At 34.3% G+C, this 17,838-nt stretch overlaps 2 protein-coding genes across 2 annotated transcripts; one reads left to right on the top strand and one right to left on the bottom strand.

Moving 5' to 3' along the window:
* Nucleotides 1-4,534: 4,534 nt before the first annotated feature.
* On the top strand, nucleotides 4,535-10,556 carry LOC118046172 (hydroxyproline O-galactosyltransferase GALT2). The gene is made up of 7 exons (XM_035054965.2): nucleotides 4,535-6,003; nucleotides 6,532-6,764; nucleotides 7,216-7,506; nucleotides 8,523-8,651; nucleotides 8,778-8,951; nucleotides 9,844-9,951; nucleotides 10,105-10,556. Exons 1-7 carry the CDS (start codon nucleotides 5,094-5,096, stop codon nucleotides 10,309-10,311), a joined length of 2,052 nt encoding a protein of 683 aa, XP_034910856.1. The 5' UTR covers nucleotides 4,535-5,093; the 3' UTR covers nucleotides 10,312-10,556.
* A 1,562-nt stretch (nucleotides 10,557-12,118) lies between these two features.
* Nucleotides 12,119-13,501, bottom strand: LOC140955743 (uncharacterized). The gene has a single exon (XM_073410226.1). The coding sequence runs from the start codon at nucleotides 13,499-13,501 to the stop codon at nucleotides 12,119-12,121; it is 1,383 nt and encodes a 460-aa protein (XP_073266327.1).
* Nucleotides 13,502-17,838: the final 4,337 nt, after the last annotated feature.

Raw genomic sequence — 17,838 nt, 5'->3', positions numbered from 1 at the left:
TCAAGTAATTTGGGAGTAAGATTTGTGTTTTGGATAATTGGTTATCTCTTGGTTCTAAGAATTTGATCCAAAATTTAGTTGTGCAAAAAAAAATGAGTTCTTCCTTTTGCTAAGCCTAAGGGATGATAGAGGGTTTTTTGGACTCTTAAATTTGATTTTATTAATAGCCATCTAAGTCTTTGTGATATTTGTAAGCAAAAACTTGTAAAAGTACCCGACACAACAATTTTATCGATTTGTTTTTGTATGAGAAGTGGGGTGAAAACCCCAATTAATATACTAGAGAGTCTGTGTGTATGGGTATGCCTTATGTTTGAAAAAACAATTTTTAAATATGTAAAGGTGCACCATGGAGGAATTCATACTTCAAAAAAAAATTATAAGAGGATGAGGTGAAACCATAGAGGAATTTATACCTAGAAAAGTTTTTCTAATAAGTGGAGAAATCCAAGGAGAGCAAGCTTATATTTTTTTAAAAAAAAATTAGAGGCTGAAAGGAACCCATGGAGGGTGAAGTCCATGCTTAGAAAATTTACAATAGACTGAAGGGAACCCATGAATGGTGAGCCTATACTTATAAAATATTCTAAGAGGCTGAGGGGAGTGAATCCCTATCAATGCCCATACATGGAAATTTTTTAAGGGGCGAAGGAAACCCAAAATGATGAGCCTATGTTTAGAAAATATTCTAAGAGGTTAAAAGGAGCGAATCCCTATTGACTTCTATACTTAAAAAATTTTCAAATGGCAAAGAGAAACTTATAGAGGGTGATGCTATTGCACTAATAAGACCAAGTCAATCTAATTTTTAGAGAGTTATTGCATTTTTTTTAAAGATTTTGAGGCTTGTGACCTCTCTGAAGATGACATAGGGGCATGAGAGCCCTTCTATTAGGGGGTAGAGAGAGAGAGAGAACTTGAAAGTTAAATATTTGATATCATCCATGGAGATAGCATGAGGTCTGGGAGTCAATCTGGGGAGTTGTGGTAGTTCTCTAGGCTCTAGTTAACCATGGTGGTATGTATTTGAACATAGGACAAGATCCTGTTACTTTTTTTAGATTGGTCATCTCAACTTGTCATGAAGGATGGAGTTATCGCACTAAAGAGAACCTCTTTCAAAGAGATTATACAATGACATTAGGAAAAACCCTTCCAAGAAAATTGTGCAATCGCACTAGGAAAAACCCCTTCTAAGAAGATTGTGCAAGAGTCCAACAGTTCCTATTAAAGATATGTAGACAAAAAGTGTATGTTAGAGAGACAATTATTTTAATTTTAAAATAAACTTACTTACTATCAAAGATAATATATCATGAGGTGTTTTATTGGATTTTAAGGAGCTCTCTTATACACCCTTTAGAGAATGATGTTATTGCACTAAAGAGATATATTGTTAATCCTTTCCAAGAATGGGGATGTCGTGGGTGCCAAAATTTATTGAAGTGACCAAACTTGATTTTACTCTTGAGTGGCCAACACAGTTCGGGTGATGGGTTATTGGCTAAGCTGGTTTTTCTATTGGCTGAGCCAAATAGATGTTGGTGTGTGTGTATATATAATCCCTTTTATTATTTTGAAGCAAGTGTTGGATTTATTCAAAATTCTTATCAAATTCTTGGGAAATAAATTTGAATATGCAGGGCAACCTACCTTGCATGATGGATTGAATGTTGGTGTAGCATGGAGATTAAGTATGTCACTATCCTAAATCGGGGACGAAGCCAATTTTTGTTTTAAGAGATTAAGATTATAAGATTTTTTCTAGGAGAGCCAAAACTTAAATTGAAAATTTTCAATGGTTCGGGGGAGTCATATTTTTTTTTCTTTTTTTTTTTTGCATAGCCTGGGCCTAGCCCCTGCCAGCCTCTCTTGTTGAAATCTCACTTTTTTGGGAAAACATCATTAACATCCCTAAATGATTAACTCTTTCTCAATTTCATCCCAAACCAAATAATTTTATCAATTTCATCCAAAACCTTTTAAAAATTAGGCAATGTTGCCTTCATTGTCAAAATACGCGCAAGAAACACCTGATAATTCTTGTGTGGGAGGAAAATATTGTTTGATTTTGAATAAGTTTTGATGAAATTAATTATCATAATATAGAACCATATAATACGTTAGTGATACAAATGAGGTTCTTCTTCTTCTTCTTCTTCGTATCGAGGAGGGCTCTAACTCGAGATTTGGGGAGGGGATAAGGTACACAACCACCTGGAGCAAGTTAATTATGTGGTCATTGCCCTCTCTTGATAATGAAATTTGCGCACTTTTGAAGAGTTGCAAGGATGCTTTTCTCACCATATTTTTATGTTGGTTTATTTATTTTATAGACTGAAGCAAAACATACCACAACCCCTCTAAGTCACAACAATTTAATTGATGAATTTGACATTTTTTGTATATTTACAAGTCTATAAATCTTTTATATCACACAACTAGTTTTTTCAATGATATCAAGAGACGATATATCATTTTTAAAAGGATAAAAATTCATTTTAAAATATATCTCTATACATGTATTTTCAATAAAACATATTTATATTTTTTCTTATGTGTCTCTTTTGATTTAGAATACTAACTAGACAAGGCCTAGTATTTGAATTTTTTTTTTTCTTATCAATGGCATTGTTTCAGGAATGTGGAGATGTTTACGTTACCACTTCTTCCTATTGAGCCTTTTAGACGGGTAAATAGGAATCACAAAACTCTTCTTTACTGAATTAATTTGGTATAAATCAGAAATCACGAATACGACTCCATGATAGACACCTTTTTTCTTTCTTTTGCAGAAAATGATGGGCTCCTATGAATTGTCCAAAGATAAGGTGAAGAAAGCTGTGTGTTTGCTTCAAATCATGTGGCCATCATTTTGGCCCTCTCAATGACAGGGATGCATCAGGCCAAGATAAAACAATATAAGATGCAATCACAGCATCTCCTGTGTTCAGCTTGTATACCATTTGATTTGTGAGAATAGATGCTTGCAAATCATGTAAAGAAGCATATATTATTTGAGACATGCATTCAAGTAATGCAGGCATAGGAGGGTCAAAATGCTTTACAGAGCTGCTTTAAAGCCATACTTTATCTATTAATTTAATAGACAAGGGAATGTCCATGGTCTAATGAATATAAAAAAGATGTGTTCTTGATTGTGGAGGATAATTCCATGTGGAAACGAAAGAGGAAGCATAGCTGCTTGCATTGAAAAAAGGCCCCAGATGTCAATATGATCCCATAGAACCATATTAAATTAAATAGTTTAACTAAATAATTAATCTTTATTTATTGGGAGTTTTCTATGGAAGGGAATGTTGGGTGTCAACTGTCAACCATCAATGTGTGTTTGAGTTGGTAAACTTGATGTAGACTAAAGAGAGATATATTTTTTTTGTGGTTTTATTCAATTTTTTTTTGCTTATTAATATTGATAGGCACTGATTACAGGATATAAGTTTTATTTTACGAGTTTTATGTGCAGTGTAAAAATTTAATTTAATGTGTGCAAACTGAATATATATTAATTAAAAAAAAAGAATGATATGGGTCTAAGTCTAATAATTTTCATGTATTTTTCTATGTGTATTTAAGCCAAATAATATTAAAGGTTTTTTCCTGAATAATAAAATAAATTATTATTATTATTATTATTATTATTATTGTGGAGTTACATTTTAAAATTATCAATAGCAGATTTATATCTTTTTCGTTTTCAAGATTTTATCTTTTGCTTTCAATTAAAGATTAAATTTTTATATTTTTTTACCCATTTGGGTTTTTGATTGAGATTTGATAAATAGACATTTATTAGCATGGTCCACCATACATTCAATATAAATTAAACTCTGAATCATTAAAAAATTGCATTAAACACCAATTTTCTCTCTTAATAATACCAAAAGAAGCTTTTATTTGAAGGTTTGTTTTTTTTTTTTTAATGCGAGGCTAATATGGATTAACAAAAAAAATTGATAATAAAAAAACTATTTTTATTCCAAAAACTTTAAATAGAAAAGCATTAATAAAGTCAATAAACTCCTAATTAATTTTGAAAGCTCTTTCTGCGTCTTTATATTTTATTATTTCCAAAAGTTTTCCTAATAAGTTTGACATGTGTTATTAATCTTGACTTGCATTAGCGGGTCTCCTAGTAACTAGATAAATCTAAAACTTAAACTCGAATTGAGTTATAAAAAAATAAGTTGACTTAGTTAGAGTGGGAAACCAACACATTTATCTCAGGATCTATTAACATGATCAAAACCCATTTGGTTTTTTCATTAAAATAATATAATCTTAATTCTATTTTTTAAATAAAATAATATTATTTTGAGTTAATATAAATTAATCTGACGCAGGTCTTGGACAGTGTCATAGCTCAGACCAGTTTTAATGACTTTGGTTCGAGCTTGAATCGACTATTATTTAAAAAATCCAGCCATCCAACCCGAAAAAATAAAAAGAATTGAAGTACCCGAAAATTCTCAATTATTTTTTCAATTAATTTAATTTGGTTGCCGTATACACGTTAGAGATTGCAAACCTCTACCACACTGTCTCTCTCCCTCCCTTTATCTCTCTCTCTCTTTTTTCTTTTCGATTCTCGTATGAAGCTCGCACTCAATTTGTGTCAGTTTCTTTGATCAATCACCCAATTCCCGTTCCTCTCCTTAAAAAAAGTCTCAAACTTCATGGGTTTTGCTCGATTCTGATCTCCAGGTTCAACTCTCAAGATTTTGGCTTTCTTTTCGAATTCTTCTGAATTTTCAGCTTCATTGATCATTTTCTGAAATGGGTTTTGGAGATTTTTGGATTCTTCATTAAATCTGATGAAAAAGGGTATATTTTTTGGGACATTTTGAGCATTTTCTCTTAGCTTAGCTTGTTTTGGAATCTGGGTTTTTATGTTCATTTAGAGAATAGGCATATCAGAGGTTTTTGGGGTTTTTTTCTTTTCATAGTTTAGTATTTTAGAAAGTCTTAAGCTTGTTCTGGGCTCTTATGCTGATTTAGAGACATGGGAGGTTTTTGGGTTTTATAGAGCTTTTGTGTTGTTCTTGCATTGTAGCTTGTTGGGTGGTATTAAGATGAAGAGGTTAAAGATTGAACCTTCTAGTACTAGGAGGTGCAAGCTGTCGCATATTTTGTTGGCTGTAGGAGCAATATACTTGGTGTTTTTAGCATTGAAGTTTCCACATTTTTTAGAGATTGCATCAATGTTGAGTGTGGATGATAGTTATGCTGGATTGGATTCGTCATCTATGGTAAAAGATGTTGAAGACTCCGATTTAAGCAAACCATCTTTTAGTTCTGTTTATAAGGATGCTTTCCACCGGAAATTAGAGGATAATCAAAACCAGAATGCTCCGATGATGCCTAGTAAGGAACCTTTGGAAGATGAAAAGGGAGGGTCTAAAACTATAAAGCCACTTCAATATCGTTATGGAAGAATAACAGGAGGAATTATGAGGCGAAGGAATGCAACTATGAAATTATCACCACTTGAGAGGATGGCAGATGAAGCATGGCTGCTTGGGTTGAAGGCATGGGAAGAAGTGGAAAAGTATGATGGAGAGGAGATTGGACAGAGTTTGTTATATGAGGGGAAGATTGAGTCTTGTCCTTTGTGGGTATCCATGAGTGGAGAAGAGTTGGCTGGAGGGGATAAGATGATGTTTCTACCATGTGGTTTAGCTGCTGGGTCTTCTATAACCATTGTGGGAACACCCCATCATGCACACCAGGAGTATGTACCCCAGCTTGCAAGGTTGAGGAATGGTAATGGTAATGTAATGGTTTCACAGTTCATGATTGAGCTGCAGGGTTTAAAGTCAGTGGAGGGAGAGGATCCACCAAAAATTCTACATTTAAATCCTCGATTGAGAGGAGATTGGAGTCAGCATCCAGTCATTGAGCATAATACCTGCTATAGGATGCAATGGGGGACAGCTCAAAGATGCGATGGTTTGCCATCCAAGAAAGATGAGGATATGCTGGGTAAGATTTAACTTGTTTCTTAATTGTGTTAATTAACTTGTTTTCCTTGTTTGCTTATGTACGTTAAGTCAAATGCAACTTGGAAAGATAATTATTTAGTGTATACATGTATTAAAGAAAGAATTTATTTTCTTCTTTTCATGGGTGCCAAAACCACAAATAGTATTCCCCATTATATGCTGGAAATTAAGTAGATGTAAAGAATTTTCCCAAGTTGGATTTAAATTCACCTTGTGACGGGCTGGGGCCAACGAAACATGGCTTCACATATAAACATTGAAGAATTCAAGAAATGACTTGAGGTATTTGAATGAGGCTCAAGTCCCAGGAATTGATGTTTAAAAGTTTTGGATATTCTCTAGACACTTTTCTTCACACCAGCTGTTGTGTGAGGTGAGAGAGATATTGTTGCTTTTCTTATTTTTTTTATACAATTCAATTAGAAATAGGGACAAAAGCTAAAACTGCTTATGGCACTCTATTTTAAATAATTAAATTGAAAGTTTTTCTAATGCATATGTTTGACAGTTGATGAACATGTGAGGTGTGAGAAATGGATGCGTGATGATAATGTAGATTCAAAAGAGTCCAAGACAGCCTCATGGTTCAAGAGATTTATAGGGCGTGAACAGAAACCTGAAGTGACATGGCCATTTCCTTTTGTGGAGGGCGGATTGTTTATCCTGACCTTGCGTGCTGGTGTTGATGGATACCATATTACTGTTGGGGGGCGGCATGTGACCTCATTTCCATATCGTCCGGTATGTTGATATAGATGAGAAAAAAAGTGATTGTTATATCCTATGACAGTTTTTTCCTGATTCTCTAACTCAAATGGTGAACCTTGGCCTTCTGGATTTGGGACATATATCTGCATATCTGATGCTCAATGGTCTTTCTAGTGGTTCCATCCACTCACTATGGAAAAACAGTACTTTCAAATTGTTTGTGAGATTTGCATTTTTTCTATGAATATTTCCACGAACTAAGCTTATCACTGTTTGCCATCATTTTAAGTCTGTGATTCCTTTTCTTTCCACTGGATTTCTTTGTTATGGTCTATCTGTAGATTTTTGAGGTTCCTGTTCTTAACAGTCATGTTTGTTACAGTGGTATTACGTTTTGTTTAAGTACATATTCAAAGAGAGTTCAATTCTTTTCTATTAAAATTAAACTCAAAATACTTTCCTAAATTTTTTTCTGTGCCTTCAGGGATTTACCCTTGAAGATGCAACAGGATTAGCAATCAAAGGAGACGTAGATGTTCATTCAGTTTTTGCAACTTCTCTGCCCAGCTCTCATCCAAGCTTCTCTCCTCAGCGAGTATTGGAAATGTCAGAGAAGTGGAAAGCTCATCCTTTACCAAAGAGTCCCCTTCAACTTTTTATTGGGATCCTATCAGCTACAAATCACTTTGCAGAACGCATGGCAGTTAGAAAAACTTGGATGCAATCATCTGTAATCAAGTCTTCAAATGTAGTTGCTCGTTTCTTTGTTGCACTGGTAAGATCTCCACATTGATTTATTTATTTTGAAGGAGTGTTTAACTGTATAAACAGTCACTTAATTATTCCATGATTTCAGAAGGATTCCTCAACCATCAAATTTTCTAATGTATTATTTCAACTTCAAAAGTGTAGTGCGTGATCTTTTTATCCAATTTCTGTTTCTTCTTGCTAACATTTTTTTTTTTTAAATATCATTCAAAAAGTGAAATTAAAAAAATATATACATGCTAGTAGTTGTTTGGCTACATCAGAAAAAAGTTATTGGAAAGTTGGGATCAAAGCACTGCATTAAAATCTCAAAGAAAATTGTAAATTAGATTGAAATTGAGCAATAGTTGAGGGACCACTGACACATTTAGCAGCCTTAGCCCCCCCCCCTCCTCCTCATTGATGATTAAAGCACTCAAAATAACTTTACAAGTCAAGGGAACTTGGATGCTAGGATCAATCTCTGTTGTTACCCTTCAACATCTGCAGATGTAGCCACAGGCTAGGGCAGTGTTGGTTTAAGTCTTAGGTTAAAATTTTGCCTTGCAAAGAAACTTTGTGTGGTGACACTCACATAAATACCCTTGATATACGACATATGCATGTGAGGTTTGCTCAATTTATGCACCCTTTCTATTTTTTTTTTGAGGAAATGCTTTGGAGTATTCTTATTCCTTCTTATCCCAAAATTATGATCCATTATTCCCTGATTTATGTCCATGGTCAAAAGTTAAGAGGGGTGGTTATTCTGCGAGTTGTCATTTTGCCTTTCTATCAAGTACATATTATGTGTTTAGGGCTCATTGTGCATAAGTGAGCCTGTATTTGCGTCTCAGTTGTCGAATTATTTAATCATCTTAATGTAATATTGTGCATTCTATAAGATGTTCTGTTGTTTTGGAACAGAGGAAGTGGCATTATGTTTTTTTACTATTCATTTTTCTTTTTTTCCATTCTTCTTAGCTACCATTTTTATAACAGTCACACTCTAATTTATCTTTGTACTCGTTTACGAAATCACAGAATCCAAGGAAGGAGGTGAATGCAGTGCTAAAAAGAGAGGCAGCTTACTTTGGTGATATTGTGATTTTGCCATTTATGGATCGCTATGAGCTTGTGGTTCTCAAAACTATTGCTATTTGTGAGTTTGGGGTAAGTCTATACTTTATTCATTGATCATCTTTCATTGAATCTTTTAAATAGGATATCTGTGACTGTGTACTTATTTATATCTCCTGAATCTATTTGTTTTGGTATCTCTGAATATGCTGAATACAGGTTCAGAATGTCTCAGCTGCATACATAATGAAATGTGATGATGATACATTTGTTAGGGTGGATACAGTCTTGAAAGAAATTGATCGAACCTCTCCCAACAAGTCTCTTTATATGGGCAATCTCAATCTCTTACATCGTCCTCTAAGAAATGGAAAATGGGCAGTTACTTTTGAGGTATGCAAGTTTTAATGCATTTGTGGGAATTCTGATTTAATAAAATCCCTTGCAACACTGTCTTCACTCTTATTAATTCAATTGTCTTGTTCCCTTTTCTCTTAAAATAACATACAAAAAGGAAAAAAAAATAAAATAAGAAAGTCTGGGTAAAAGGAGTAAAAGGGCAATTATTAGAATCTCTACAAAATATACATCTCAGCAATCTCTTCTGGGATCACATAAGCCACCTGGGGTTGGGCTGAACATCATGAAAAGAAGCTGAAGAAGTTTTAATTGTTTATCAAGCTGTAGCACCATTCTCTGTTGTACTAGAAGCAACGTTGGTGATACTGGTTATGGCACTTTTGCATTACCCGAATGAGGTATCACTTCCCACAGTACTTGCAAGAGTTGCCTAACTGTCTTCCTTCTTACCCCTTTCCCTTGTAATTTTTTGACCGCATTTGATATTTCATGGAATGGAATAGATGTTGGTCAAGGAACTTGTTCAAGGCATAGAATGGCATAAGACAGCTTTGAGAAGGCTGTTTGTGCTTGTTGGCTAGCTATGATAAGGGTTTTTCCTGTGTTAGTTAAAGAATTAAAACATCATTCCCAACCTGCTATCAGAGTCATCATCCTTAAAGGTGCTGCTTTTTTGTGTTTGTAGTTTTTAGGGACTGGGGGACCATTTTTTAGTTGAGCACATAGTCCTGAACATCTTACACATTCTGCTTTGACTAGGAGTGCAAAATGGAAAAGGAACTAATCTAGATATGGTTAGCCATGTTGCTACTCAAATGAATTCAAAATTTCAATTTCTCTGTCTTGATAAATAGAATCTGAATGATGAAATTGTTTTTCTATGTTCACTTCTTGCATTTGAAGTTTATTTGCTTAAATGTAACAGGAATGGCCTGAAGAAGTATATCCTCCTTACGCCAATGGACCTGGATATGTAATTTCTACTGATATTGCTAAATTTGTCATTGCTCAACATGGCAAACGAAGCCTCAGGGTTAGTGATATTTAATCTTATCTAATACCTCCCTCAGTTGAAGGATGCTCTCTTCCCCTCTCTGCCCCCCTTTCTGTTAGCATTTCTTTGACAACTACCTTTCCTATCAGCTTGTAGTTTGTACATGAAAATATTGTTAAACTCTCATTGCAGCTCTTTAAGATGGAAGATGTTAGTATGGGAATGTGGGTTGAACAATTTAACAGCTCCACCCCTGTTCAGTACTCCCACAACTGGAAATTCTGTCAATACGGATGCTTGGAGAACTACTATACCGCACATTACCAATCCCCAAGGCAGATGATCTGTCTGTGGGACAAGTTGGCGAGAGGTCGGGCACAATGTTGCAGCTTTAGATGATAGATATATTATCAGATGTCTCCAAGGATCCTTTAGATGATGGCGGCAGCTTTACTGCATTTTGTTCGTTTAAATGGGCTGTAGAGATGGCTGTTTTTTAATTTGCAGCCTTGATTTTGGAAGAACAGACTGTTTTCTTGTTGTAATTGAAATGGCTTATAGCTAAGGCCAAAACGTTTTGGCTTCAACTAAAAGCTGGAGAAATTGTATATACCTATCTTTCTATGACAAATATCGATTCAGTAGATGCAGAAGTGAGAAAATCCGTTCAGATTATTGCATTCGGCTGTTGCAAATAGGTTTGAAAACGTTCAAAGCGGAAATCAGCAATGGAAAGTTCAACCGGGTATCATCAATATCCGATTGATACTTCTACCTATTTTTTGTACCGAAATAATGGCAAATGGTAATTTCATTTTATTGAGACAAATGGGCCTATTGGAATACCAATAGGCCCAATTGTATTCTTCCTAAGAAACAGCCCAAAAACATTTGCTAGTTTAATAAAGGGTTTAATGGCAGCTTTTTGCCATAAACCATTAGGATTGTGGCACATTGAAGTTTGTATTTTTATTTGATCAATTTTATAGCGAATACCCTTTTTTAAAGGTCTGTTATGTCCCTTTAGCCTATAAAAAAAAACTTGGGTGTTTTGAAAAACCCTATCCAGTCTCAACATTCAGGCAGAATTAAAATTCTGTTACATAGTTAATGATTATTTTTTAAAATGATATTTGTTAGGAGATATATTAAAATAATATTTTTATTTTTAAAAAATTATTTTAATATTAACACATTAAAAAAAATTGAGAATATATATAAAAAAAAAATATAATTTTTTTTTTAAAGCTTTAGATTAACCTTGACAAAGCCACTTCCACCACATCATGAGCCCACTTAGGTATGGTTTGGATTCTACACGTTTTTTAAAAAATAATAAAAAAAATTTATTTAAAATTAATTTTTTTTATGTTTTTTAAATAATAATATTAAAAATATTTTTTTAAAAATAAAAAATAATATTATTTTAATATATTTTCAAACAAAAAAATACTTAAAAAAAACCCAAATAATTCTTCATCCTCGGTAATGTTTTACATGTTAAACACTTTTGCGTTGATAAAATCTCATCTTGAATAACACACCATTAACTCATTGGAGCTATAAATACCTCTACACTATTCCTATGATTACCTCTACACTAGTTTGGACAACGTTTTGCCTTTTAATTTATGTCCCTACCTCCATGTTTCTTCGGGTATAAATACCTCAAAAAGATTTTTGGTAAGGGCAAGTAAAAAAAGAAAAAAACAGATATATCGCCACAAAAAAAGAACATTATCCTCTGTTGCTTCTTTAGTACAACATGCACGGTATTTATAGTTCATTTTCCCCATCAATCTTGCTAAATTGAGTCTCCTACGCTACTAATTTTGCAGAAGATCAAGAATCTCTAAGCCTAGTGTATCCTCACGAGGCCCGCTGAATCTACTATGAAGAAAGCGAGGATTCCTTGAATCTTATTTTTGGCTTCGTCAGTCCATAATTTATTCATGTGTTGTTAAATCTTTTATGTATCCCCTTTTGTACTACCATTTGATTTTATCAATTTTATTCACCAAAAATATCATTTTAAAAAAGACTCAGTTTTTAGTATATACTAATAAAAATTCAATCTAGTTTCATAAATATTAAGCATGTTTTACAGAATTTGTTAGACATATTATTACATAAAATCATTCAAGAGTTTGTACAAACTGAGAAATTAAGAGCAAGTAATATTAAGTAATTCGATAGCATTAGTTAATTACTTACACTGTCCATGGAGGCCAAGATGAGCCATAAGAACGGCCACCAAAGTGAGTAGCTCTCCTCCTCCTTGAAGTGCTCGAGCATGCTCTTTCCATCCACATTGAATCGCAGCATAAGTTAGCATCTCCACCAGAACTTCACTTATCAATTCCCATTTCTGTTCACTCTGCAGCAAGTCCAATGACTCGGCAAGTTTATCGCCACCATCAGATAGTGCTGACCCTCCCGGGTTTTGACCGATTTGCTTGTACTTTGGTTCGCCCAACTCTTTGGGTAGCATAAACGGCAAATCACTCCATAGATACATCATGTAACGAGATAATGATCTGCTCATGTTACCATGAATTGAATTCTGGTCGACGCAAGTATTAACAGCAATGTGCCATATGAGGAGGCTTTCATGAAAGTCTTTATCAACCACGGACCATGAAAGGCAATCCTTACTTCTAAGGGCATGATCACCTTTCTCTTCCAATATCTTATATGGAGATAATGGGAAATTGCATCTTGAACGCATATCTAAGACACGTTTGAAGATCAATTCCTTTAAATCACCACCAACAACCTCCCAGCTCTGAATGTTGCCGGTTCTAAAGAGTTTTGGGAGGTGTTTACATGGGCTCTCTCTAGAATTTTTTGGCTCATACTGGGCTATAGATGCTTTCCACTTTTTGTTTTTGCTAAAAAACGATAGCAACCGAGAAGAACAAATAACTCGAGAAATAGAATCCGCCAGTGGCTTCCTTTGATCGCTAAGCCAAAGCATACCCCAATCGGAGAAAAGCATCAAAATGGCCGAGTAAATCTCCAGAACAGTAGCTCCGAACAGCAACAAGTATGATACAATAATATCAGATTTGGAATAGGTATGCGAGTTTCTGGTCATTGATGAGAATGCTACTAATGCAGAGACAGAGGACAGAAAGGTGATGAAGCGGAGAATGATGCGTGGTCTCGGACAAACGGTTGTCATCACCTTGGTGAAAAGTACATCGAACATGAACCCCAACTCAACTTCTATCAATTTGAATGCTCCAGCAGCATCCTTGCTCTGCAAGATACCGTAGCTGATCCTATGAACAGGAAATGGAACGGGGTAATCAGCAAATAGTACCTTCAATGTTTGGAATAAGAAACAAGCTTCATGGAACTTTTTGGCCTCTGATATTATGTTATTAAAGCCCGAAATTTTATCAAAGCCTTCTGTGCCCAAAATTTCATTAATGCGACGCACGTTCTCTTCTTCACTGCTCAAAATATCATCAATCCGATCCACGAACCCTTCTGTGACAAACATTTCAACAAAGCGCCTCGAGCCCTGTTCTGTGACAAAAATATCACGAAGGCCTGGTTGCGTGCCCCCTTCTATGCCCAACATTTGCTTAAGGCGATCTATGCCCAGTTCCGTGATCAAAATTTCATAAAGTTGAGGCAAAATATCATCCAACTTTTGGTGGCGCAAAATTTCCGGATATATTTGCCCTCGTACATGTACGCCAGCTTCGTTTGCTGAGTTCATCAACTTGCTGGAGCTTGCGCACCAGAGAACCCAAATCTTCTCTCCATATTTGATAACTCCAGACACAAAGATGGGAATGACTATATATATGAGCGGATCATTGCTCCACCATGACCTCAACGAAACATAAAAGGCCACCGTTAGTTGGGTTAATAGCTGAAGCAAGTGCCTCGACCACAATTCGTTGTCCTGTACTGAATAGGCAGTAATAGTGTCAGGGCCTCCAAGGTGCACAAGGAGCATCGGTGCCCAGAATGCCGGGATGAAACTTGCATTTGAAGTGGTACCTTTGGATTCTGAACCCCCTTGGCTACGAGCAAGAATACCCAAAGTAATAGTTGCAAACCAATCTGCTGACAAATATGCTAGCCAAACAAACATCCCGAACCAGATTCCGGCTGTATACTTTCGTCGACTGCCAGTGATGGTCAGGAAAATTTGCAGCGAGAGACTCAGCAAGATCATTGCTCGAAGCTCCCATCCGTTCCACAATTCGATAACACGTCCATAAAAATTATACAGATTCATCTTTGCTTTCCTTCAACACAAGCCAGATATGACTTTACTTAAAGATACATTAATCAATTAAACAGAATATTAATCACATAATGCATGAACACTACACCAAATTATGCATTTATAACATCTTTCTAAGCAATTCGCATGAATAATCTTTATAAGCTCGGTGATGCATACGAATAGTTTTGTATTATAATCTATATTCTCTAACGCATGCAACGACAACACCTATTTCTATCATAAATTTTATTTCAACTACATGTATCAAACTTTCAAATATATTATAATTAATATCAAAAGCAAATGAAAAAAAGCTTTCTAACTTAGGTAGAGGGACTTGGAGAAATGAAAGAGACTTGGAGAAATGAATCAAACTTTTACAGCCAAACGTACCTGAAGATTTTGAAAAAAGCAGTTCTGAATCTTCTGATGGACTAATTTATTACTGGTTGTGCAGCAAACTTGAGTTTTGTGTATTTTTTAGTCCTGGTTCCACAAAATTGTGCTTAATCTACATTAATGATGCTGCAAGAATATGAACTGGTGCATGTACTTTACCTCCTATCATCAATATCAAAAGCTGTTCTCAAGAGAGAATAAAACACTTGCTCTCACTACAAAATAAAAGGACCAGTGGAATAAAGTGCTTTCTCGCTTGTCACAGCTAAAACTTTGCCAGAAGTTGAGAGTACTCATGAGCACAAATTACTTCCCATGCTCTCAAGAAAAGAATCATGTAAACTTTTAAGTTGCGATTATTCATTCTTTAACATTATATTAGAGCTTTAATATGACCAAACACAGTTACAAGTTAATAAGTTTTTGTATTATCATCTAAATCAAGATGTTTATGCAATCAATTTACTTCAGGGACTCATTGTTGGTAAGTGTTATGCTTCCACATTATCATAAAGGATTTGTGTTCTACGAGAGCCTATAACAAATTAATTTCATATGCTTAAAACTTGGTCATCTGGTGCGAGAAAATCTTCAAAAGAATGCCCTCTGGGATATATAGTTTAAAATGATGGGGCGGAATCCGGGACCGGTGATGTACTGATCTTTGCTCATAGGAGGGTTAAGCACACTGAGATACAATATTTAACGTGGTTCGGCAAATTGCCTACATCCACGGGAGAGGTTCATTTTATTTAGAGATAGAGAAAGAATACAACACATGGAGGAGGATCACATTCACTCAACTCCCATCTCTCATTGCTACATAGGGCAGCAGCTGCTGGTGGCAGCAGGGCTGCTGATGGCAGCCCTTCTCTTTCTTTCTCTCTTCTTCTCTCTACATGTCTCACAACTCTCACACTTTGCTCTCTAAGATCATGCCTCTTTTATAGGCATCAATGGCAGCTCCTCTTGCTCCTTTGTCATCAATGGTGGCTGCCAAACTCATCTCTTCTTCAACAAAGGTGGCTGCCAACTTCTTCTCTTCTTCAACAATGGTGGCTACCAAAGTCAAGGTTGGTGGTTGCCACCAACAAGCCTTCTTCTTTGAAAATGTCAACATAATTGGCAATATTCCAACATAAAACATACATGTGCTGTACCGACAAAATTAACCTTCTGTATATATAATAACATAACAATCACAACCATGTAAGAGTAAATTATTTTCATTTACAGAAACTATATTACCAAATAAATAAATGCAAAAGGAAAAAGAATACACTGTTTTTTTTCATTAACTAGATGATGGCTGCAGCTTTACTACATTGGTCGATCACACATTCATATTATCGTCCTTACTTTATGCTCGCACCCTCCGGTCAGGTCACCTTCGCCAGTTTTGTTTGTTCGTTTTAGTGGGCTCTAGAGAAGAATGTTTTTTTTTTTTTTTTTTTTTTTTTTTAATTTGCGGCCTTGATTTTGGAAGAACAGATTGTTTTCTTATTGTAATTGAAATGGCTTATTGCTAAGGCCAAAACATTTTGGCTTCAACTAAAAGCTAGAGAAATTGTATATACGCTATCTTTCTATGACAAATATCGATTCAGTTGATGCAGAAGTAAGAAGATTCGTTCAACTCATTACATTCTGCTGTTGCAAACAGGTTTGAAAATGTTCAAGCAGATATCAACGATAGAAAGTTAAACTGCGAATCATTAATGTCTGGTTGAATTTTTTACACACAATTTGTAATTATTTTTGTATTAGTGGCAAGAATTATTGCGGATACGACGGATTGAGGTCTACAATTAAGTTTGTGAATTTTATCCCTCAATCATCAAGTTTTGAGCAAATATTGTTCCTTCATTTGATTTTGTCATTTTCATCGACGAAGAACCCTTTAAGAAATACAATTTTTTGTATTTTGAGTTGAAAATGTTCACATATACAGATAAAAATGCAATCTAGTTTTTAAAACAATTTTCTTTTTAGTTAAGGAAGTATTTTTTAAAATTTTCTTAAATATTGTTTTGCACATGAAAGTATAAAGACATTAAAACAATCACCGAAGAAACACATTTGATGAGAGAAAAGGGCTAGAAGCTCAAATCTTAAATTCATAATTTATTATTCTAAAAATAAATTTTAATAATATATGTCTTCTAAAAAGGCTTATAATGCTTTTTTATAGGCTAGAAAATTGACCCAAACTACGTAATAATATCAGAATCCTAAAACACACAGTAAAATAATATAAAATTCAAAATAACACAAAATATATGAGAAAATCAAAGAAATTGGCAAAATAGGATCTTCCAAGCCTAATTTCAGGATATCCATGTAGTGGATGAATCACCAAAGGCAATTTTTTCAGGAATTGGGTTTTGAAAATATATCTCCTACACAAATTTGAATCTGAAAGTTATAGTCTCTTAATCTTAGCTACTATATTTGTCTGACATGATTAGCTTCACTTTTGGTTTAGTCATGACTCACTAGTTGATAAAAATATTTGTTAGACTATTCACATAATTTTTTTGAAGCAAATCTCTATCTAATTATAATAAATCTTTATATAACTTCTTAGAACTCTAAATCTTTGCAAGTACGACTACAGCACATTTATATTTATAAAATTGCAAACAAAGAAGAAAATATTTTGAAATGAAATAAATAAAGCCTAAATTATTATTTGAAATGAAATAATTGTAACTTGGTCTTTATGTTGGTTTTTCATCACAATTAAATTGATATTTTTTCATAAATTGTTCTTCATTGATAATCAAAGTTTTCAATCTTACCTATACTATTGGAAAAATTAAAAGGTTTAATTTAGAAATTTAGGGAAAAGAATAACAGTTAACTTTAATCATGGGACTAAGATGTTTTTTATAACCTATAATATCATCAACAATACAAGTACTAAATTATATATAATTTACTCTTTATAAAATAATCAGTGGAGAGAAAAAACCCAGCAATCCTTTTTTCTTATCCTTTTCATCTCCGTTTCAGTCAGAAATTTCATCAAACACCTTATCACAGCCAAAGAAATTTCTGTAGGATTGCGAAGGTTAGCTTAGATAATTATATTGTGAGCTTTGATTCCTTTGAACAGAATCCTGCTCAATCGTTGTTTCTTTAACAAACAATATACTAAAACTTCATAAGCATCACGTCTGGTAAAATTGAAGTGTTATATGAAAGTTATGAAGCTATCATTGTATATTATTACATAAAATCATTCATAAATTTGTATATATAATAGCATTAGTTAA

The sequence above is a fragment of the Populus alba genome, chromosome 6, assembly GCF_005239225.2.
Source record: "Populus alba chromosome 6, ASM523922v2, whole genome shotgun sequence".
NCBI classification, from domain to species: Eukaryota; Viridiplantae; Streptophyta; class Magnoliopsida; order Malpighiales; family Salicaceae; genus Populus; species Populus alba.
Note: the sequence above shows the minus strand (reverse complement) of the source record. Positions and strands in the feature narration are given on the sequence as shown.